This window comes from Gallus gallus, chromosome 11 (genome assembly GCF_016699485.2).
Source record: "Gallus gallus isolate bGalGal1 chromosome 11, bGalGal1.mat.broiler.GRCg7b, whole genome shotgun sequence".
NCBI classification, from domain to species: domain Eukaryota; kingdom Metazoa; phylum Chordata; class Aves; order Galliformes; family Phasianidae; genus Gallus; species Gallus gallus.
This window is the reverse complement of record NC_052542.1, coordinates 8,034,843-8,057,563: the sequence shown is the minus strand read 5'-3', so window position 1 is coordinate 8,057,563 and position 22,721 is coordinate 8,034,843. Positions and strand designations below refer to the sequence as shown.

At 42.7% G+C, this 22,721-nt stretch overlaps 3 protein-coding genes and 1 long non-coding RNA gene across 11 annotated transcripts; 3 read left to right on the top strand and 1 right to left on the bottom strand.

Annotated features, from left to right (window-relative positions):
• Positions 1 to 8,349, bottom strand: LOC112533252. Its single transcript, XR_003077167.3, has 3 exons — positions 8,225 to 8,349; positions 7,343 to 7,536; positions 1 to 1,641 (listed from the first exon to the last, which is right to left on the bottom strand). It is a non-coding gene; the product is annotated as an uncharacterized LOC112533252 (long non-coding RNA).
• On the top strand, positions 8,276 to 14,829 carry C19orf12 (C19orf12 homolog). Of its 2 annotated transcripts, NM_001277669.2 has the most exons (4): positions 8,276 to 8,333; positions 10,601 to 10,644; positions 12,150 to 12,326; positions 13,787 to 14,829. In NM_001277669.2, the coding sequence occupies exons 2-4, from the start codon at positions 10,629 to 10,631 to the stop codon at positions 14,050 to 14,052; spliced, it is 459 nt and encodes a 152-aa protein (NP_001264598.1). In that variant the 5' UTR covers positions 8,276 to 8,333; positions 10,601 to 10,628; the 3' UTR covers positions 14,053 to 14,829. The 2 variants fall into 2 exon arrangements, with proteins under 2 accessions (NP_001264598.1, NP_001264600.1); NM_001277671.2 differs by lacking the exon at positions 10,601 to 10,644.
• On the top strand, positions 8,603 to 22,070 carry LOC100858381 (chromosome 11 open reading frame, human C19orf12-like). 5 transcript variants are annotated; one of them, XM_025154143.3, is made up of 3 exons: positions 8,603 to 10,119; positions 20,587 to 20,763; positions 21,645 to 22,070. In XM_025154143.3, exons 2-3 carry the CDS (start codon positions 20,604 to 20,606, stop codon positions 21,908 to 21,910), a joined length of 426 nt encoding a protein of 141 aa, XP_025009911.2. In that variant the 5' UTR covers positions 8,603 to 10,119; positions 20,587 to 20,603; the 3' UTR covers positions 21,911 to 22,070. The 5 variants fall into 5 exon arrangements, with proteins under 5 accessions (XP_025009911.2, XP_046755324.1, NP_001264595.2 ...); XM_046899368.1 differs by having other exon boundaries at positions 8,603 to 10,142; NM_001277666.4 differs by lacking the exon at positions 8,603 to 10,119 and adding an exon at positions 19,131 to 19,415.
• Positions 13,940 to 17,513, top strand: LOC415756 (uncharacterized). Of its 3 annotated transcripts, none has more exons than NM_001277579.2 (4): positions 13,940 to 14,039; positions 14,856 to 14,934; positions 15,391 to 15,567; positions 17,090 to 17,513. In NM_001277579.2, the coding sequence occupies exons 3-4, from the start codon at positions 15,408 to 15,410 to the stop codon at positions 17,353 to 17,355; spliced, it is 426 nt and encodes a 141-aa protein (NP_001264508.1). In that variant the 5' UTR covers positions 13,940 to 14,039; positions 14,856 to 14,934; positions 15,391 to 15,407; the 3' UTR covers positions 17,356 to 17,513. The 3 variants fall into 3 exon arrangements, with proteins under 3 accessions (NP_001264508.1, NP_001264510.1, NP_001264511.1); NM_001277581.2 differs by lacking the exon at positions 13,940 to 14,039 and adding an exon at positions 14,517 to 14,628; NM_001277582.2 differs by lacking the exon at positions 13,940 to 14,039 and having other exon boundaries at positions 14,840 to 14,961.
• Positions 22,071 to 22,721: the final 651 nt, after the last annotated feature.

Below are 22,721 nucleotides of genomic sequence, written 5' to 3'. Positions count from 1 at the left end.
AACAAAAACAGCCGTAGAAATTGAGACCACAGTACGTCCTTCTGTGAGAAAGAAGTCTATATAATGAGTTCCTTTGGATTTCAGTCTGAAGCGTAGCACACATTATTAAAACAGACCATGGGGGATAGCAGATCCAGTTGTATAAGAAGAGAGGAGAATACTTGTTGAGGCTTTCTTTTAGAGACAGCATGGAGGGAGCAAACAGGTGTAAATACAAACAACATGAAGGTAGTCCGTATAGGTTGGAAGTCTGAATGACCTTTTAGTGTCATATGATGAAAACATAAAAAATTATGCTAAATATTCAGTTGCTCCTTGCAGATTGTTAGGTCATTTGGGTTTTCAGATGATGGTATCTATATTTAGTTATCAGTGGCTAACAGGTTCCGTATGATCCTTCAGAGGAACGTACACCTACCTGACTTTTTGCACTCACCTTCTTCTGATCTGTATTTCAATAACTGGATTTTCTTATAGTTGTCTGAATTCACGAAATGTTAAGGGTTCTGAATTAGCTGCTTGTTGACTCTCTGACAGCAGGAAAAAGTAGATTTGGCCGGTGAGCACTGAATGCCAGTAGGTGAGCATTCGGTTCTTCTTTTCTTGAAGGGTCACTGAAACCTTGACGACTGCAAAGTACCACGTTCCAGTATCCTTGACCAGCTTGCAGCTTCATCTTGGCTGCATGGAAATAGCTAATCCTCTATCTCTGTTACATCAACAGAGCACTAATTGCCTATGTAAGGCAAGGCTGAAGGTGGGGTCATTTCTGGCTCACGCATGCATGAGAAATCTGTAGTATTTTGAGGAGAAGAGACAAGTTTGATCTCAAAGGCCTCTGCATTTCACTCTTGTCAGGTAATCCAAACAATAATGGAAATGAGTATTTTGTTTTATGTAAATAAAAACAAAAAGTTTGCAATAATTTATGGTATTTATTTAAATGACATGCAAATTACTTTGTGAAACTTAGGGGGGAAAGCAGCACAACTGAAACAGCACAATTGTTTCCAAGAATGCCTCGCATTCATTTCAAATCCACATACAATATTTCATTCATGCTTAATTATTTCCCCAATGCTAGTCTAAGCATTACTAGTTCCCTTTGTCTTTTTGCTTTTGCATGCAGTGTGATTAGCAGAACTGCTTGTGCTCTACCAACTCCTGCACATATGGGGTTTAGCCTCATTGTTCAAGGGGTGGAGCAACAAGCAATATGAACACTCATGCTGCCAAATTTGGCACACGTGAGCCCTCCAAACTATACAGATATCACCCGTTTCATTTAAATCCCTGTCCATATTTTGCATTGCTACCATCACGGCAACTCCATTGTCTGGGTGTATTATTTGAAGCAGCTTTTCTCCCTTTGTTTGTGTACTGTAATCCTTGAGGTTTCTGTAGTCATCGTGAGCAGCTTACTTGAAAGAAATCACTTAGCTCTCACAGATCACTCTCTGAACCTGCTGGCAGAGGAACAGGCCATGACTAAAGCATGGGACCTGTGATCTTTCTGAAGAAAATCTCTTCAGTAGAGTTTATAATTTGTTGCTTTCATGGGGCTCTGTTCTCAGGGTTTGGACTCAGTGTTATCTTTCGTCCCCCGTGGATTTTTTCTACAAGGCATGATGGGAATGTAAGCTGGAAAAAAAAAAAAAAAAAAAAGGAATAATGCTAGCTGTGGATGCGTACCATGACAACATTTTACACACATTTCAACTACTGGCAAAGAGAGACATCTACTGTTTGACAGAAATTAAGGATAGTGGCTTATTGTAATTGCAGTGAAATCTTAGCCTTTTATTCCTCCATGGTATAGAGATTGGCACATCCTGCTGTGAGTCTTTTCAGCAGACTTTGGAGAACTTAATGCTTGTCTGCTTAGGGCAGAATAAAAGATCCCCTGGAACTTATCACAGAACAGGGGCTGCTCAGTTCCTTCCCCTTCTAGCGTTCGGTTATCTGCGTGGTCAATGTTCCCTACTCCAATGGCATCTCATGGTTGTACATGTGCACACTGTGGTAGGTAAAGCAGCCTGGCATAAGCCCTTTATCAATTATGCTCATTATATGTTTTGAATGCATATAATTTACTCCTGAAATAGCTATTTGTTGGATTTTTTAAGACAATGGCTCCCAAAATGAAGCCTGCAGAAAGCAAGCAAAGGCTTATTTGAAGTTTATAAAGAGTGGGCTTATTCCAAGTTTTTGGGTTTTTTTTTCCCAAAGTCTAGATCATGTCATAGAACAACTGTAAATATGGTGTAAACACTGCCCTGCTTCATTTAGCTTAGCAGTTACTCTTTAGACAACACTGTGGTAGTCACAGAGGCTTAATGGAATCAGAAAAGGCAACACTGCAAGTAAAGGAGAGGTAGCCCAGGTGATGGCATTGAAACGTGGCATGCTAAATTGTCTAAGTCTGAAAATCCCATTATAACCTGTTTGAGTAATTCCAGTGGCTTCTGGAAGTTTTGAATCTGGTCTATCATTGTACAGAGTGATTCAAATTCACCTTTCCATCATGTTGGCTCCAGCAAGTGACATAAGAAAATGAGGCAGTGCAGCCTGTGCCCGTTGACCTCCTCCCTGCCTTCTGTACCACCTTGGTGAATCTGAGTGTTCCTCTGCCTGCAAATTGTCAGAATTCAAACAAAAAGGCTAAAGAGAATTGTTCTCTGTTCTCAGAAGAACAGGGAGCTATGTAAAAGTCAGACTCTTCCATCACCAGCGATGGTGTAAATTTGGAAGTGGAGTTGGCCATGGTCCCTTGACTTTGATGGGCTTATAATCAGCCCAGTCTTTGTGTCCCCAGAGTACTGTATATTTGTGGCCAGAATTTTGTGTAGCCAAACATTTACTACTTTCAGGCTCCGCAAGCACTGCACTACAGTATGGATTTCTGAACCGCTGAACAGCATTGTGTGTGGAAATTTCACTGAAGTCATTTCAGACATCTTTGAATATCATCCTTTCATCCTTGCTACTGGAGTACTTTGTTCCTTAATTGAATTTACTGCACACGCTTTAGATCGGATTTTGAACCTTGTATGTTTTTTGTGCTCTTTAATGAGATTTAGAGAAACATCAGATGCATACATCCCGTGAAAGAGTGGTCTGTCAGTGGATGGAAGTTGTGGTAGGGGATTCTTTCTTTAGTTCCTCTCTGGAAGCCTCACAAGATATTTTATGTAGCTTTTTTTTTTTACCAGGATTTTCCTTCCACTTCAATGTTCAGATGTGCCACAACATAAACATACAGACTAATTTTGGGACACAACTTTTATGTTTAGATTGACTGTATTTTTTTCTGAAAAGATCACAGAATGGCTATTCTGTGCCAATAAGTACAGTTATTGAATTAGGCTGCTGAGGAAACAAAAAACACAGCGTGAATGATTATTACAGTGAGTCTAAAGGAGCAGAAGATATGTGTGCTCTTTGCAGTTAAGGATAAACTTTAAATATATTTAACAGCTTGCTGGGATAGTGCTAGCTATGAATATACACTATATTCCAAAGGACTAGTCTATATTTTTAGATCATCCTTCAAGAATGAGATGATATGAGGTAACTAATAGTGTTTGGTGACCTTCTGCACCGGTAGTCCATCGTTTTGGCACTGAAACTGATTATGGCCAACCTGTCACTTCGTCACTTGGGAGTGTGCGCAGAGACCAAAGAAGTACCTCTTAAACCAGCAGTAGAATGATTTAGTCCACTCACACTGCTCTTCAAATTCACCCCCCTTCCTACAAGCTGGTGAGGCAAACCTTTCCTTTGCTTAATGTCACACAAGGTACGTTGAAAGGCTGTGAAGAGACAGATGTTATATAACTTCACTTCATATGCAAAAACCTGCTTATCATTTATTTGCATTCAATTAGAAGTCAGACCCTGATGAATATCTAATGTAGGAAATGGGGAAAAGATTTGCCATCAAGCATATGCTTTGCTCCTAGTGGATCTCTAGCCTGCTATTGTGCCTTCCCAATGTGAGTTGGGTAAAAACTGTCATTTTCACTATATTATTTACACCCGTATTTCTGAGTACCTAATAAGAGTACCTAATAAGATTACCTGATAAGGTAAAAGTTGCTGGGTTACTGGTTTTAGGATTTCTTTTACTTATGTCATTACACAGAGTTCTGCAGAAAGCATGGTTCCTTTTAAACAGCCATTCTGTAGTTGCAGATTTTCCCTTACTGGGTAAGTTCAAGGGCTTATGTGCTACAGAATTACTTACATATTCATTTTCTTTTTCAGTGTAGGTTGTGCCTTGCTTTGTGAATTTCACAATTCGCTAGGTAATCCAGAAAGTAATATAAGGAACTTGGACATTTTAAATGTGTTGTTTTCAAGAAAGAAAAATGCAGATTATAATATGAAGCAGAAGTGACAGACTCTTCCAGAACAGACACTTCTTCCTGTGACCCTTCAGAGCACGCATATGGTGGTTTTATAGCATTTAGGGAGAGGTAGAGGTATAGAACCCTAGACATTAAACAGCTGAGCTGAGGGGAACTGATACAAACCCCTTACCCTCTTAAACCTGGATATGATTAGAAACCTCTTTTGTTACATCTTCTGTTCCCTTTCTTCTCTGAGACCATTCCCATCACATATTCTGGGAAACACGTGATTTTTCTTTTTCATTTTTCTATTTGCTTTGAATAATATTTTGAATTAAACCATCCTCACCAGTATCCAAGCTAATACATTGACACGAAAGGGAAATCTTAATTGGTACTTTAAGCTGTTTTACAAACTTCCACAGGTGGATCTGTATTACGTGCACATGCCTCAAGGTCTTTGTCCTGATACTGTAATAGTGATAAATTCAAAGATGGCAAAAGGAAAAAAAAAAGCTCAACTAGCCAAAAGTAAAAGTCTGCCACACACAGTTGCCTAATGCTCATGTTTTCCAATGGAATCTCAGGCATAGAAGAAAATTTAGAGAAATGGCGTCTTCGGGTTTTTTTTCAGTCCAACAAGATTAAGTGCCTCATCTTAAATCTGCCATGGCTTCCTGTGGATGTAATAGGGATTTCAGATAACTGCATCAGGTATTTGGGACCATTCCTCCAGCACTGAGCTTGCTCCTGCTGGACACTTTCTCTAGACCCTGTACAGAGCAGGCTGGAAGCCAGAATGAATCAGTCTGTTGGCAGCAACAGCCAACTTCCAGATGAAATCATTCCTGGCCCCCCTTGGCCTATCTCCTAGTATGTCAAAAAGCTGTGAAAATACAGAGTGAACCCAGCACTATGAGGACATGTTGGACTTGTCTCTAGTTATTTCGGGTTCTGCCATATGCTAGGGATGGACTTCTGGCAGGAATCTGCTAAGTGGCTCGCTAAAACAGAACGCCTGTGCGCTGCTACTGTAGTTGATTTCTGAGGTATGCTTTTGACAGACAACTCATATGGGTGTTTGAAGACTTTGAAGGGGTGAAAGGGAATATTTTTTTCCTGATTGCTTTCAAGGGTATAAAACACCTAGTAACCTAAAGAGGAAGAAGGCACAAAACATTCCCCTAAAGGAAGTCAGATAGTGAATGAATGCTGATAAAGAGACAAAGAGAACTGCTACATAGGAACAGCAATGCCGTCACTACTTTTAAGAGCCTAGCGCAGTGTGTTGAACACAGAGACATCCATGGTGGGATGTGGGTTGCAGCAGGACTACCCTGAACTGCTCTCACTCCACCAATTTCTAAAATATAAAATACATATGAATGTTTATCCCATATACTAATTATTTCTTAAGACTAAATGTTGAAATTGCTATAAATACATGCAAGAGTTAGTGATTCCACAATACACAATCCTGTAAGAGAGAATTCAGCCAGGAGAGCTATCCCTTCTTTCACTCGAGATAACTCTTTCTCCCATCTGGCACACTGTGATTGTGGACCCATGGCTAGGTGGTCGGACAGCCACCAGATGGAGCCAGCCTGGCAGTAAACGTGGGCAGGAGAAACTATTGTGGGTCTTGCTGCTTAACTAAGACTGAAAGTGGGGCTTCTATAAACATAATTATTACACCAAAACTCACAGAATGTTTGGTGGACTGTCTGATGTGCTGATTCACATGTGGAGGCTAATGCCCAGTAAGGAAAACAGGTACTGACTAGTAACTACATGCAGGAATAAATCTGGATCCAAGTGCTTACAATGGCCAACTCCCATTAATTTCAACAGCCAGAAATTCTTGGAGAGCATAGTGTGTCTTAGAGGAGCACTTTATAGCCTTAGAGGATACATTTGTCACAGTTCTCTCACATTTTCAGTATAGTAACTTTAGGAAAAAAAGTAGATCTAGCACACTAGATGATGTAGCCCTAATAAATTATTAGAGTTTATCCTTAACTGGAGTTCGGAGTTAATGATTCAGTTCAGGATGGATTGATAAAAATGCCCTTTTTCACATTCCACAGCCTCCACTGCTCTTCATTTTGCTCCTTGGAAAGCTGTTTACAGCTGGTATTTTGGGGTGTTACTTTGTAAAATGTATGTGGCATTTTGGTTCTTTTCATTTTAGGAATTACATTTGCTTTTTACATCCAAATCATAAAAATCAAGAGTACCGATAGACCTGTAACATTTTGAGTTGTTAAACAGAGAGTTATTTTATGTGATCATATAAAGCACAGGGAGGTTAAAAAGTCCCCAGTGCAACAACAGGAAAGAAACAAAAATTTCAAGTTATGTTTCCTTTTCCTCATTCTGAATTTTCATCTTTTCAACAAGGAACTGGGGAGGAGGGGAGAATGGTTTACTTTAAATCAGAGATGAAATCATAATAAAGACTTCGTTGACAGGGAAACAAAAGCCTCTCAATAATCCATCTTTGGAAAACAACAGTTTTTTTTAACATTAGGCAGCAACTTTTTAAAGACTGTGCTGGCGTTAAGAAACAGTGTGATATTTCTAGAGCCATATGTGACACAGCTGTTTAGCACTGCTTCAGCTCATCACTTGTTTCATTACATATGGTGCTATATCAGACTAGCATGCTGCACTTTACTGAACCAATGACTGAAACAAACATAGATTAAAGGGATGCAGAGTTGCTCTTAGATGCAGCTGCCTGGACCAGTCCTAACAGGTAGACTGATGGGTGGACTATTTGACGGATGACCTGGCTGTGAGTTTATATCCAGAGACTGGTGGTCAATGGTTCAACGCCCCAATGCAGATCGGTGACAAGTGGTGTCTCTCAGGGGTCAGAACTCACAGCCCAGAAAGACAAATCATATCCTGGGCTGCATCCAAAGCAGCACAGCCAGCAGGGCAAGGGAGATGATCCTGCCCTATGCTCTGTGCTGCTGAGACCTTACCTGGAGTACTGCATCCAGATGTGGAGACCTCAGTTCAGATGTGAACCTGGTTGGACAATGTGCAGAGGGCCACAAAAAATATCCCAGGGATGGAACACCTCCCTGCGAGGACAGGCTGAGAGCTGGGGATGATCAGCCTGGAGAAGAAGGCTCCTGGGAGACCTGAGAGTGACCTTTCAGTATCCAAAGGGGGGCTGTAAGAAAGAAGGGGATGGACTCTTTAGCAGAGTCTGCTGTGACAGGACAAGGGAAATGGTTTCAGACTAAAAGAGGGGAGATTTAGATGAGACACGAGGAAGAAGTTTTTCCACAATCAGAGCAGTGAGGCACTGGAACAGGCTGCCCAGAGAGGAGGTGGATGCCCCATCCTTGCAAACACCCAAGGTCAGGCTGGACCAGACTCTGAGTACCCAATGTAGCAATAGGTGTCCCTGTTCAGTGCAGGCAAATTGGACTAGACAGCCTTTAACGGTCCCTTCCAAATGAAACAGTTCTGTGATTCTATGATTTATTCGTATTCTGTGGCTCAGAGCCTTCCTTCCTCTTTTTTCTAGTAGTCCAGCTGGGACTGGGAGCGGGGAACACCGCAGCAAACGCTGCCATTCTTCTCACATCCAGAGGGCCTCTGTAAGCTCCTGCACGGTTCCCCCCGGCCGCCGGCCGGGTTCCTCACTGGGACGCGGCGGAGGAATGATCCCTATTGCCTAACGCTACCCTGGGCTAAGCATTTCGCCACGGGGAAATCTGGGCTGAGCCCAGCCCCAGCTCCGGAGGCGGGAGCCGGGCCGCCCCCCGAGACCGCACTCTGCCAGGCGTGCCGGGCCGCAGCTCCCTTCCCCCCTTCCCGCCTTCCCCTTCCGCGGCCGCGCTGCGCAGGGTCACCCCGAGGGCCGCGCTCCTCCCCCGGCGCCAGCCGCTTCCTGCCGGGCCCGCGGCAGCCTGGCCCCGGGCTGCTGGACGGAGGCGGGCGCCGAGCGTGCCGCGGGCTCAGGTAGCAGGCCGCCGGGAAGGATAAGCGGGGCCGAGGGAGGAGGAGCCGCGGCCGGGAGGGGTGAGGGCGGGCAGGGCCGCGCGGGGCCTGCGTCACTCAGCCGGGGGGTCTCTGCCTGCGGGCCGCGCTCGGGAGGGAGGCCGTCAGGAACGTTCCAGAAGATGATGGGGGTAGCGGCGCGGGCTCCGGGCCTGGCTGTGAGGCGCTGACAGCCCCGGGAGGGCTCGGCCGGGAGCCGCAGTGCGGCGGGAGCGGAGCGTGGGGCCGGGAGGGGCGGGCCGCTGCGCCTGGCTGCAGCCGTGCGGATGTGTTCTCCACAGTGCCGCACCTTGCCAGGGATCAAAAAAGGTATCTGTGCAGTTTTTAAATTAAAAGAGATATTAGGTGGATCTGACTTGTTTTTAAGATACGAAGTGCTCGTGACCAGGCTTTCACGGACGCTTATGAGCTTAGACAGCTTCGGCATACTACAGAAACCTGATGCTTCCTTCACCTCTGGGTTTGCTTGCTCACTAAGCAGCATTTCACGTTGAAGCCAAGAAATCTGACAGTAACTTGACATGCCATTGAGTTACATCAAGCAGGTATTCCTTTCACACAGCGCTGGGTGCATGGGAATTGCTCCAGCAGGCACACATGCTGAGCAGGGCACACAGCTATATGTATAAAGGCAAAGAACATCCATTTTCATCACATTTCCCCAAAATGGGTTTGTACAGTAAATAAGTATACAGAGAAGTTAGGCTGGTAAGATTACCGCATTGGAGAAAAAAAAAAAAAAAATCAGATATAATAAATGAAAGGTACTCACCAGTGTTGTAGACTCACAAAAACTCCCCAAGGAGCAATCTCCAGGAAGAGATCCTTTTCTGGTGGCAGTCAGCCCTTAAATGGGGTCTAGGAGAGGTGCAGCCAGGCTCCACCCCTTCCAGTCACACAGGTGAATTGCCTTCACCTGTGCTCCCGCGGCTGACTTGGTGCTTGCCTCAGGTGGTCAATCAGAGGTTCAGGCCGTGATTCAACAGTTCCCATACAGAATTACATAGGCATTGAGTTTCCGAGAGCTAACACTGTTCCATCCTCTTGCAAATGTGCTCCAAAGTGATTGGAGGGGTCTCTGGTTTCCATCTGGTGGTTGTTGAATGAAGGCTAGTAATCATCCTTGGGAAGGCTTGAAGCCTTCCTCACTGAACCTTTAACTTCTAGGGGGGTTGCATTATGTTGCAACTGCAACAGCAGCTCTGCCCTCCTTATCTTCACAAGACGTTCTCTAGATTTAGCCCAAAGAGAAGAAGTAAACGTGTTTCAGCACTCAGGCTGTTGGTTTAGCCTGAGATCCTGCTAAGGTGAAGCAGGGCGTTCACACATTCATTTCCTTCTCATAGAGAGCAAGAACTGTGTTTTGCACGAGTTGTCCTCTCATTGCTCGTGTCAGTGGCATTCTAAATGGAAGGCAGCTTGCCTATTGATAAGCAAGCTAAAGACATCTTCTCATTTTTCAACATCACCATTGCCAAGATCAGTAGGATGAGTTGTACCAGTGGTACATTTTGGTCTTTGTTTTCTTAGTGCTCAAGGCAGAACAGAACAGCCGTTTTTTGTGCTTTGGGCTTGAACTTCATTGAATGAGACAACGGATGCAGGGTGTCAGTAACCAGCACACACTGTGACTGTCATGCACTGCTGTGTCCGAAGCCTGACAGCAACCCCAAGCAACTGCAGTAAAATGAAGAACTGTGATGTTTGCTTTAGGCTGGCACAGAGATGAATGAAGCAGCGAGAGGAGGTGACTGTCTGAAGAATTGTTGTGTGTGTATCTCTGGAGTCATGGAGCATTCTTGGTGTCTTTCCCAAAGAGCACGGTTTTGTTTAGAGTTAACCGTGCTTGGGTACCCCAAAGACAGAGGTGGCTTGGAGTTGGCCATTTTAATGCAGAAGTAACTTTCCATTTTCAAAATAGATAATTTTTAACTTGACATTTTGCTATTGCTTCATTTTAACTTTGCAGTGAGGAGATGTGCTGTAGGAAGGCTTGCAAATAAGTTGGCTCGGTTGGACTGGATGATCCTGTGGGTCTTTTCCAACCTTAGCGATTCTATTATTGGGCTGCAAAGGTATGACGTGCTGTGCTGTTTTGAGACTGAAGAATCAGATGCTCAGCTGTTGGATAGTGTTGAGGTTACAAGTGCAATTATAACTCTTTCCCTTCTGTGTATTTGTGATTATATTTTTAGTCACGTTGCATGCTTTGTTTTTATTTTTTCCAGCAACACCTTTCCTCGTTTGTCATGCAGAATGAAAGGCATTAAAGGTATTTGTGTAACAAGCAAGCGTGCTCTTGTTCTGTGCTGACTCCTATCACCTCTCACACTGAACGCTTCCTGAGCTCTGCTGTTTGGGCTGAAAGTCTTAATTTCTGTTCAGGGAAATTCCTCTAATCTCAGTGCTCCGAATAAGCGTTTCATTGGTATTGGGATTACTTTCACAAAATGAGAGGAGAGTATTATTTTTGGTACCTCTGTTTGTGTTCCTGCCATTTAGCATAGTTGCTAAAGTGGAAAGTATCTTTTGGCTGTAATGCACTCAAAGCCAAAGCTGCATTTTTTGGTGCCTGCTAATGTGAAACGCTGTGTTTAATCAGAGCTGCATTTGTTGGAGGTCAGGACTTTTGCAAATCACCTCTCCAAGATGGCAATATATGGGTGTCTGGAAAAGTTGAAGTAGTTACCAAAAGGTGTGCTTTTTGTTCCTGGCTCAATAGTATGTAACCATTGGGTGCAAAAATAGGGGTAGGATCTTTTTCAGGGCAGCCTTCAACATTTTTTTTCTTTTCTTTTGGTTTTTTTGATACTCAAAGCTATACTGCCATTTCTTGTAGCCTCTTGCCTTGCTCACTACACTTGCTGTCACCACCTGTACAGTCATGTATATTCTTTAATATTTAGTATGCAGTAATGTCAGCTGGGAAAAGAAAATGCCCTGTAAAGTTATCAGCTCTTGCCCTGCTGGAAAAGATTTTCCAAGGAAGCAGTTCTCCTGTCCTGTCTAATCTTTCCTATCGTTCCTTTCCCACCTCTGCCTCCTTCTACAAATGAGAGTTGTGTTTCTTGTCTGATTGAAGTCCCATCCTGCCATTCAGAGGCACCCTGTGTTTCTGATTCCGTATCTCTAGAGCCTCCCGTAGATTCCCAATCTCAGCTGTCTCCTCCAACCCTTTCTGAAGTCTGTTTCCTTCCTCCTGGCTCTTTTTGCTCACCGTGGACAACCTTTGGTTTAAGCACTCCAGTCTTCAGCCATCTGAAGTTGGCGTGAAAGTTCTTTAACATGGAAGAAAATAAGGAAAAGTGGGATGTGACAACAAATAACTAATTTACGGCAAAAACTAAGACAGAGAGAAGATATGTAGCAAATATGCAAACTATATTATGTTATGTTTGTTATGTTTGTTATGTTTGAAGTTCTGCTTGAACTTTGTCCAAGAGCTGTAACTAAGGCAGATAAGGCCAGCAATTGCTTGAGGGAAAGTAAATATACTCCAGAACTGGAAAGAAACTTTCTTAGACTTTTCATTGCAGTAATTTGCCCTTGCTCATTCTTCTGAATTCATCCAACCTACAGAGTTCTCTGCGCTATTCTACGGTTTCATTTAGGTTCATTGGCTATAAGCAATTTGGTTTCCCAGAAAAAAATTGGAAAGTAATTTTTTTGTTTTTCTGTAGTCACTGTGCCTGTGTCTTGTTTGTCTTACCAACTCCAGAGCTGTAAGCAGCAAGATTTCAACCCTGTTGCAGTAGTCAACTTAAACATCTTTTTCAGGTCCCTTACCAGCCAAGATGCCCGTCCGTGTGGATCAAATGATGCAGCTGCTTTGCCATGTTTCTCAGGAGAAGGGAATGACAGCAGCTGTCAAGCACTCTGGTCGAGGAGCGCTCTTGGCAGGTGCAACTGCATTTGTTGGGGGTTTGGTTGGAGGTCCACCTGGCATCGCTGTAGGTAAGTGTGTTTGCTTTAGGATAAGGTGTGTGGTTAGCTCACTGAGTGAAGAAACCAGCAAGTCTACTTGGTGGAGGCGAGTATATTGGCAAGATTTTATCCAACTGGGCTTTAATAACATGCCATTTTGCATTTCATTCTTTCAGAAGAGTGTTTTTAACAAGTGGTGCATCATAATGGTGCTCATGGCTGAGCTCAGAGGGCCCAGAGCAGCCCTCTGATCAGCAGCACAGAGAGATCAGCAGCACAGAGTCCAGTTGGAGACCTGTGATTAGCAGTGTTCCCCAGGGGTTGGTGCTGCATCTGGCCTTGTTCCATATCTTCATCAATGACCTTGATGAGGGGATAGTGTCCACCCTCAGCGAGTAAACCAATGATACAAAGCTGGGAGGAGTGACTGACATGCCAGAAGGCTGTGCTGCCATTCAGCAGGACCTGGATGGACTGGAGAGCTGTGCAGTGAGAAACCAGATGAGGTTTAACAAAAGCACTTGTAGAGTTTTGCACCCAGGAAGGAATAACTGCATGTATCGGTACAGGTTGGGGGATGACCTGCTGGAGAGGACCTCTGCAGAGGAGGACCTAGGGGTCCTGGGTCCTGGTGGACAGCAGGTTGGCCATGAGCCAGCAGTGTGCCCTGGCGGCCAAGAAGGCCAGTAGCATCCTGGGGTGCATTAAAAGGAGTGTGGCCAGCAGGTCAAGGGAGGTCATCCTCCCCGTCTGCTCTGCCTTGGTGAGGCCTCACCTGGGGTACTGTATCCAGTTCTGGGCTCTCCAGTACAATAAAGACAAGGATTCCTGGGAAGAGTCCAGCAGAGGGCCACAGAGATGATAAAGGGTCTGGAGTACCTCTCTTATGAGGAAAGGCTGAGCAACCTGGGTCTGTTCAGCCTTGAGAAAAGACTGAGGGGTGATCTGAGAACAGGAAACCATACACAGATTAGAGTCTTAGGTATAGACTCTTCGAAGCCTTTTGAATTAGCTGTTATAAGTTGATGAACTTAGTCTCTGTGAATACCTTCTGAAGTTTGGTCTTCACAGGTGTAGAAAGCTGCAACGTGCATCTCTACAGAAGCTGTATGTTTGGATCATAATGGGGATATGCAGTAAAAGATTCTGCGTTAATGGTCACTGGCAAGGCAGTTGTTAGTGGTGTGTTTTCCATAGGGTGGAATTCATATAACGACAGAGCTTGTCCTAAAGAGACCAGTACCATAAGGAATGTTGTTTGATTTCTGATTCTGATTCTGGAACTGTTAGCTTTGATTATGTTGAGTTCCTCTGTTGATGTAAAAAGCTGTATAAACTCTTCTTGGTACTTGATCGTCGTTCACCCAATTGAAACTAGATATGCCTTGCTCATTCAGCTCTACACTGATTTCTAATGAGGAGGTTGATGGATTGTCTCTCTAGAATTTTGGGTCTAACAATAGGGAGTAACATCTCTCATCATTTTCTAGGAGGAGCTCTTGGTGGACTGCTTGGTGCCTGGATGACCAGTGGACAGTTCAAGCCGGTTCCTCAGATTTTAATGGAGTTGCCTCCTGCTGAGCAGCAGAAACTCTTTGATGAAGCCATTGCAATAGTCAGGAACTTAGACTGGACTGATATTGCTCAGCTGACTGCACTTGTCATGGGAAGTGGTCATCTCCAGCAGCAGCTGGCAGGAGTGGTGATAAATTACCTCACCAGAGAGCTAAGTGCAGAGATAAAGTATGGGGAGTGAATCTCCCCGGCGTGTGTTTTTAGATTGTAGTGAATTTTACTCTGACAGTTGTGATTCTTCAATGTATCAATAGTTAGCTACCTTTACTAGTTATAAATGTAGGCAGATCTAAGTATTACCTCATTTTTCTTTCTTTCTTTTTTTTTTTTTTAAACAGAAGTTACTTTTGGTTTATTGTATTATCCTGTCACTGCCTTGCTTTGTTATTTGAAGTACTGTGTAGTGGGATTGAATTCAAGATCACTGAAGGGAATTCTGGTTCTCTTGCCATATAATGTAGCACTAGGCAAAATTTTCAAAGTCCTTGTGTTTTATTTAGGAGATGTAATCCTGTTTGTTGAAGTGCTTTAAATTTCTTCTGTGTATGGCATGAATGCTAAAGTAGGTAGGGCACTTTGAAGAATTTTACCTGGCATCTGAGTCTTACAAGGGAAAGTTGCAAGAAATTATTTCTACTGTGAACTCAAAAACCTCAAGCCTTTCTCGATTCTTTGTCACATTTTTATTGTAATTCTTGGAAATTCGTTTCTGTAAGAAGAGAAGCCAATACCTGTTCGGAGGAACTTAGAAGAACAGGTAAAATAAAGTCTACATAATTTGTAGTTCCTGATATCCTAGAACTGGAATGTGTGGCAAGGAGACGGGTTATAACAGGGGAGTGAGGGAGAAGGGCAAGTCTGACGTTTTATACGGTTAGGATAGTCATTTTAGCATTTGTTTCTCAACTGATTCTGAATGTCTAGTCCTCTGTTTTCATTAAAATATTTCTAAGAAGCATCACAATGGTCTGTGTTTGGCTTTAGAGTGCATGAACTGTTTTAAGCATGAAAGAAGATGGAGAAAAGAAGCGAGTCATGAGAAGTACCTAATTGATGGCAAAAGGTAGGACATAGAGAAGATATATAGCAGGTATGTAAACTACAATCTACGAGGTATGTTTGAATGAGGTTCTGTGTGGCCCTAGTCCTGGAGCTGTAGACGGGGCTGAATAAGGCCAGCAATTGCTTGAGGCAAAGGGAATATACTGTAGAACAGGAAGGAAACTGTCTTACATTTTTCATTGCTGTAATTTGCCCTGGTGCATTTTTTTTGAGTTCATCCAAACTACAGAGTCCTCTGCTCTATTCTGTGGCTTCATTTACAATTGCAGTGAGCATCATCCTTTGCCAGCAAAAAAATCTGGAAAACTGTTAGCTCATAATTTCCCAGAAATGAAAGAGAAAGTAATTATTTTTGCACGGTGACTGTGGCAGTGCACTGTTAGTCTCACTGACTCCAGAGCTGTAAGCAACAGGGTTTTATTCCTGTTGCAGCAATCAACTTTAACGTCTTTTTCAGGACCTTAACCAGCCAAAATGCCCATCCGTGTGGATCAAATGATGCAACTGCTTTGCCTTGTTTCTCGGGAGAAGAGAATGAAAGCTGCTGTGAAGAGCTCTTTTCGAGGAGGGATAGTGGTGATTACAACTGCATTTGCTGGGGGCTTGGTAGGAGGTCCACTCGGTATTGCTTTAGGTAAGTGTGTTTGCTTTAGGCATAAGAAACGTGATTAACTACTGACTGTAAAAAAAAGCAGCAGAAGTCTATTTAGTTGGGATGATTTGAAGTGAAGGGGCATGTATTGGCAAGATTTCATTCAACTCAGCTTTAATAACATGCCATTTTGCATTTCGTTCTTTCAGAAGAGTGTTTTTAATAGGTGGTGCATCGTAATGCGTGTGTCAGTGTTCCCTTTTAGAATGACAGTGACCTTGGTGACTGAAACCTCTTTCTTCTGAGAAGAAGCCATATGCACATTAGTGGCTTAGGTATTGACCCCTTGGAGCCCTTCAAAATGGCTGTTAGACGTTCATTTGCTTTAGGTGGGCAGAGTGCTGGTTCCCATCTGCTAAGGCATGCCAGTGACAGATGTGTGGCACATAACTGAGCGCAAAGTCTCAGGCTGAGAGCTTGTTAGTGTGAGCCTTGCTCCATCACTGTGGTAAGGAGTGGAGATGGGAAGGCTTGAGGCAGTGGCAGGAATGTGAGACAGTGTTGGCAGATGCAGGGGATGAAGAAGAGCAGCAAAATAATGTTTGTTTCTCTATCTTAAGGCTACTGGCTATCCATGTCTTGGTGAACTCCTTAAATGTTTTTCCTCCCCACACTGAATTCTTTCTGAACATTAGAGAAAAGCCAGAGTGCCTTAGCAAAGACTTGTATCCTCTGTATCTGTTGAGCTAAGTAGTGTTGTATATCTAGTTTAAAAGGTGCCCTGTCACTGAAGTCACACGTGCATCAGTCCGTGAGTACACTTTATGCTTAGGAGCAGTTCCATAAATCTGAAGGGCTTACTGGTACTGGAGTAAATTGCAGTCTCGGTGCAGCATTGTAAGTCATTGAAAAGCAGTGTTCTATATGGCTGGTAGCCATTAGAATCACACATCAGTGTAGGGCCGTGATGCTACTTTCTTGGTTGTAGCAGTCCTACCCACATTATCTATATGTGATCCCTCTGCTGTGCGCTTGATGGCCTGGAGCCATGCTGCCTGACAGAGAGATTCTTCTCCAAGTCTGGTGGGATGTTGATTTGGTAGGAGAAAGGTTGAATGTGTCTGAATAATCCAACAAAGTTGATGATCTTGGCCTTCATGAGCATATTCTGAAGCGAGGACATCATGGGTGTCGGAAGGTGCATCCTGCTGTCTTTGCTGAAGCAAGAAGCTTTAATCATACCAGGGATCTATAGTAAAAGATTCTGTGTTAATGGTCACTGGCAAGGCAGTTGTTAATGGTGTGTTTTCCATGGGGTGGGATTCATGTAATAACAGAGCTTGTCTTAAAGAGACCTGAACCATAAGGAATGTTGTTTGATTTCTGATTCTGATTCTGGAACTGTTAGCTTTGATTATGTTGAGTTCCTCTGTTGATGTAAAAAGCTGTAACAATCCTTCTTGATTCTTTGACTATCATTTGAGGAGGTGAACAGTGTTTATGAAGCTTCTCTATGGAACTTCAGGTCTAACAATTGGAAGTAACATCCCTCTTCATTTCCTAGGAGGAGCGCTTGGTGGACTGCTTGGTACCTGGATGAACAGTGCAAAATTCAAGCCAGTCCCTCAGATTTTAATGGAATTGCCTCCTGCCGAGCAGCAGAAACTCTACATTGAAGCCATTGCTGTAATCAAGAGCCTAGACTGGTCTGATTTTGCTCGACTAAGTGCTGTTGTGATGAATAGTCATCTTCTCCAGCTGGAGTTGGCTAAACTACTGGAAAATTACTTTATCAGGGAGCTAAGTGCAGTGATTAAGTATGGAGAATAAAGTTTTTCAGAGCAGATCTATAGATTGCGTTGAATTCTGCTCTGACAATTGTGATTCTTCAGTGTATTAATTATTAGCATTAGGATTGTCATTGTAGCTTTTGTTTCTGAACTGATTCTGAATATCAGCTGTCTTCATTAAAATATTCCTAAGAAGCATCACAATGCTCTCTGTTTTGCTTTAGAGTAAATGAACTGTTTCAAGAACTGGGCACTAAATTTTCCAACCTGTTCTTCAGCATTTGTTGCAAGGCATGCAGAAACAAGGTTAAAAGTAGAACAATGAGTAGATGGGCTTTCTTTTTTTTTTAATATTTAGGGAAAAGTGAGACTGATAATTTTAATCTTGCAATGAAGATTTCTCCATGTTTGCGTGGTGACATTTCTCATAGTTGAGTTTTAAATGTGGAAGTTTTAACTCAAAATTTGCTGTTGTTTGGATTTGGGTAATTTAGCTCTGCAGGTATACTTTGTTGTTAATAAATACAGTTTACATTCCTTCCCGGAGTGCAGGGCAATGTTTGTTGTTTGAAAGCACTTTTTCAGCGAAATGAAAGCCAACAGCAAATGGCAATGAGCACTTCTGACTTTGCTGTAGTTTCATAATACATACCTGAAATCAGTGTTTCCAGTTTAATTGACAGATTACACACAGTACCATTTGCTTTTAAGTCCATTTATACTCTATATCTGTTTTAAAGTTTTTTTTTTATGAACTCATACACTTCCATTTGCCATTTTGTGATTATTTCACAAACCAAATTGACTCTTCCAGAAGAGTCAATGCTACTAGCAGCAGATATTTGAGTGAAACAGGAAGAGAGAGCCTAGAATCAGCAGTTCAAAGATGGACTTGAAAAAATTTGCCATGTGATTGTGAAGTAGGTCACAAGAAAGATGCTGGTTTCAGTTAGTTTATAATAGCAGTCGTTATTTAAACTGATTGCTAGCAGATTTTGGGGTAGTTGTGGGTATCAGAATTGTGTCTCCCATGTTACACATTCACAAATTGAGGTCCAAAGGTAGGTATTGAATTAATTTGTAGTGCTCGTGCCAGTGTCACAGCCATGAATTGAGCTTGAATTACAAGAACATCAGTCCTGTGCTGTCGTGTGTTACTCTGTTTCTTATTCTTTCACATACTTTTCATTATATACCTGGAAATGAGAAACTTCACTTAATGGCAACCTTTCAGCATTCACTGTAGTATGTAGGAGTATGAGATACATGTGTACCAGGAGGAGACTGGTCAGAGTGGTTCAGAGGGCTGTGTGGGCCCATCTAGCTTATGTTAAATGCTACTGCCACTGAGTTCCTGAGGAGCTTTATACTCTGTGTTGCACAGTAGCATGCTATTAGCCAATATAATTTAATGTACCCATGTTTTCAGATGGCTGATGTAGAACCAGAAAGGAATGAGTTGTTTGTATCACTATTTGTAAAGTATGATGTATGTGGAAGTTCTCAAAAGGTAACAGGTACCTATCTTCAGAGTGCTAGCAATAGGGTTGCAGCAAGGTGTGCAGTTTGGTCTAAAACACAGTCTATCACTGCTGATGATAGAAGAACAGAATCTAACTCGGCTATTAATTTCAAGTGAGTTTGGGCATACAAGAGGGAGGAAACAACCACTTGTACATTAAGGAGACTGATAGCTGTCTACGGTAGGGGAATGAGTTTGGAATGCCACGGTATTGGTTGTTTGTATGTTAATGATTTATGGCAGCTCATACTGTTGAACGCTGCAAAAAGAAATGATCATTGCCTTTTGTCTCTGACTACAGTCCTGTGCAGTAGTGGCAAGGAGATCACAATTTTTGACTCTTACTATTTGTTTTCTTAGTGCTCAAGGAAGAACAGAGCAGCCGTTTTTTAGTGCTTTGATCTTGAACTTCGTCGAATGAGACAACGGATGCAGTGTGTCAGTAACCAGCACACACTGTGACTGTCATGCACTGCTGTGTCCGAAGCCTGACAGCAACCCCAAGCAGCTGTGGTAAAATGAAGAACTGTGATGTTTGCTTTAGGCTGGCACAGAGATGAATGAAGCAGCAAGAGGAGGTGACTGTCTGAAGAATTGTTGTGTGTGTATCTCTGGAGTCATGGAGCATTCTTGGTGTCTTTCCCAAAGAGCACGGTTTTGTTTAGAGTTAACCGTGCTTGGGTACCCCAAAGACAGAGGTGGCTTGGAGTCGGCCATTTTAATGCAGAAGTGACCTTTCATTTTCAAAATAGATAATTTTTAACTTGACATTTTGCTATTGCTTCATTTTAACTTTGCAGTGAGGAGATGTGCTGTAGGAAGGCTTGAAAATAAGTTGGTTTGGGCTGCAAAGCCATGGCACATGCTATGATCAAAACAGTTTGTTTTTTCCGGCAACACCTTTCCTTGTTTGTCATGCAGAATGAAAGGCATTAAAGGTATTTGTGTAACAAGCAAGCGTGCTCTTGTTCTGTGCTGACTCCTTTCACCTCTCACACTGAACGCTTCCTGAGCTCCGCTGTTTGGGCTGAAAGTCTTAATTCCTGTTCATGGGCATTTCTGTGATCTGAGTGCTCCAAATAAGTGTTTCATTGGTATTGGGATTACTTTCACAATATGAGAGGAGGGAGGGAGGGTACTATTTTTGGTACCTCTGTTTGTGTTCCTGCCATTTAGCATAGTTGCTAAAGTGGAAAGTATCCTTTGGCTGTAATGCACTCAAAGCCAAAGCTGCATTTTTCAGTGCCTGCTAATGTGAAACGCTGTGTTTAATCAGAGCTGCATTTGAAATTAGTCATTATTGTTGGAGGTCAGGATTTTTGCAAATCACCTCTCCTAGATGGCAGGATGTGGGTATCTGTAGAACCGGGTGGAAACTTCCTGATTTTTTTCATTGCTGTAATTTGCCCTTTGTTCATTCTCCTGAGTTAGTCTTAACTACAGAGACCTCTGTTCTGTGGCTTCATTTACATTTGGAATGAGTATTATCTTTGTGCCACCAAAATATATATATATATATATTATTTTTTATACTTACATATTTTTATATATATATATATATATATATATAAATAATTTATGAGAGTCCTTTAGCTCATCATTTCCCAGAAATGAAAGAGAAAGTAATTTTTTGTTTTTCCACAGTGGCTCTGGCAGTGTACTGTCTTAGTCTCTCTGGCTCCAGAGCTGTAAGCAGGAAGATCGTGTCCCTCTTGCGCCAGTCAACCTTACCTTGAACATCTTTTTCAGGTCCTTAACCAGCCAAGATGCCCATCCATGTGGATCAAATGATGCAGCTGCTTTGCCGTGTTTCTCGGGAGAAGGGAATGACAGCAGCTGTCAAGCACTCTGGTCAAGGAGCGCTCTTGGCAGGTGCAACTGCATTTGTTGGGGGTTTGGTTGGAGGTCCACCTGGCATCGCTGTAGGTAAGTGTGTTTGCTTTAGGATAAGGTGTGTGGTTAGCTCACTGAGTGAAGAAACCAGCAAGTCTACTTAGTGGGGTGAGTGTATTGGCAGGATTTCATTCAACTCAGCTTTAACAAGATACTGTTTTGCATTTAGTTCTTTCAGAAGAGTGTTTTTAATAGGTGGTGCATCATAATGCGTGTATCAGTGTTCCCTTTTAGAATGACAGTGACCTTGGTGACTGAAACCTCTTTCTTCTGAGAAGAAGCCATATGCACATTAGTGGCTTAGGTATTGACTCCTTGGAGCCCTTCAAACTGGCTGTTAGACGTTCATTTGCTTTAGGTGGGCAGAGTGCTGGTTCCCATCTGCTAAGGCATGCCAGTGACAGATGTGTGGCACATAACTGAGCGCAAAGTCTCAGGCTGAGAGCTTGTTAGTGTGAGCCTTGCTCCATCACTGTGGTAAGGAGTGGAGATGGGAAGGCTTGAGGCAGTGGCAGGAATGTGAGACAGTGTTGGCAGATGCAGGGGATGAAGAAGAGCAGCAAAATAATGGTTGTTTCTCTATCTTAAGGCTACTGGCTATCCATGTCTTGGTGAACTCCTTAAATGTTTTTCCTCCCCACACTGAATTCTTTCTGAACATTAGAGAAAAGCCAGAGTGCCTTAGCAAAGACTTGTATCCTCTGTATCTATCTGTTGAGCTAAGCAGTGTTGTATATCTAGTTTAAAAGGTGCCCTGTCACTGAAGTCACGTTACATCACCCCACTGAAACTAGATATGCCTTGTTCACTCAACTCTGCACTGATTTCTAATGAGGAGGTAGCCACTACTGATGAACGTCTCTCTAGAATTTTGGGTCTAACAATAGGGAGTAACATCTCTCTTCATTTTCTAGGAGGAGCTCTTGGTGGACTGCTTGGTGCCTGGATGACCAGTGAACAGTTCAAGCCGGTCTCTCAGATTATAATGGAATTGCCTCCTGCCGAGAAGCAGAAACTCTACAAGGAAGCCTTTGCAATAGTCAAGAACTTAGACTGGATTGATGTTCTTGAACTGACTTTATTTGTAATGCAAAATGCTGATCTTAAGTTTCTGCTGGCAAAAACAGTTGAAAGATTCTTCATCAGAGAGCTAAGTGCACAGATAAAGTATGGAGAATAAACCTTTTGGGGCCCGGTTTTTAGATGTTGTTGAATTTTACTTTGACAAATATTCTCTGATGTAGCAATTATTAGGATTAGGATTGTCATTGTAGCTTTCATTTCTCAGCTGATTCTGGATATTCTGTTTTCATTTAAAAAAAAAAAAATCCTAAAAAGCATCACAAAGGTCTCTGTTTTGCTTTAGAGGAAATGAACTGATTGAAGAAGTGGGCACTTTATATCTCAGCTGGTCGGTCACTCTTTATTTCAAGGCAATCAGGAAACTATTTATCAGGTTTGATGTACACAGAACTTCTTGGGTGGAGGCATGTACCTATTTTCAGAGTGGTAGCAACATGTTTGTGACAAGGTTTGCACCCTGTTTTGAAACAGTTGTGTGCAGCCCTGTTCTATTTTGTTAAGATCACCACAATATTTGCCTTTTAGGTTTATCGGAGGATTTGGGCATTAAATAACTGTTCAGCAGATTTGATCATCCAAGGAACTGCTCAAGAATGTATTAATATCCCTCTGTTCCTCTTCTTTGGTACCGATGTGCCTATCCACCACTGTATCCCTTGTTACTGGAAAGAGCTACAGGCAGGAGATAGCATCTAATGAAAGCCATCCAGTTGCACAGTGTCCAGGTTAAGGACGACATAGAGCCATCACCTAGGAAACAAGGTAAAGCAGTGCCAGCAGTTTTAGGAAGCAGCTAGAATTGTCGCTGTGGGAAGATGTACGTACTTATATAAAGAATCCATCTGTGATGCTGGTTATTAATTTGGTTTGGTTGTAGAAGTGACAGAATTACGCTTGATTTTCACTGG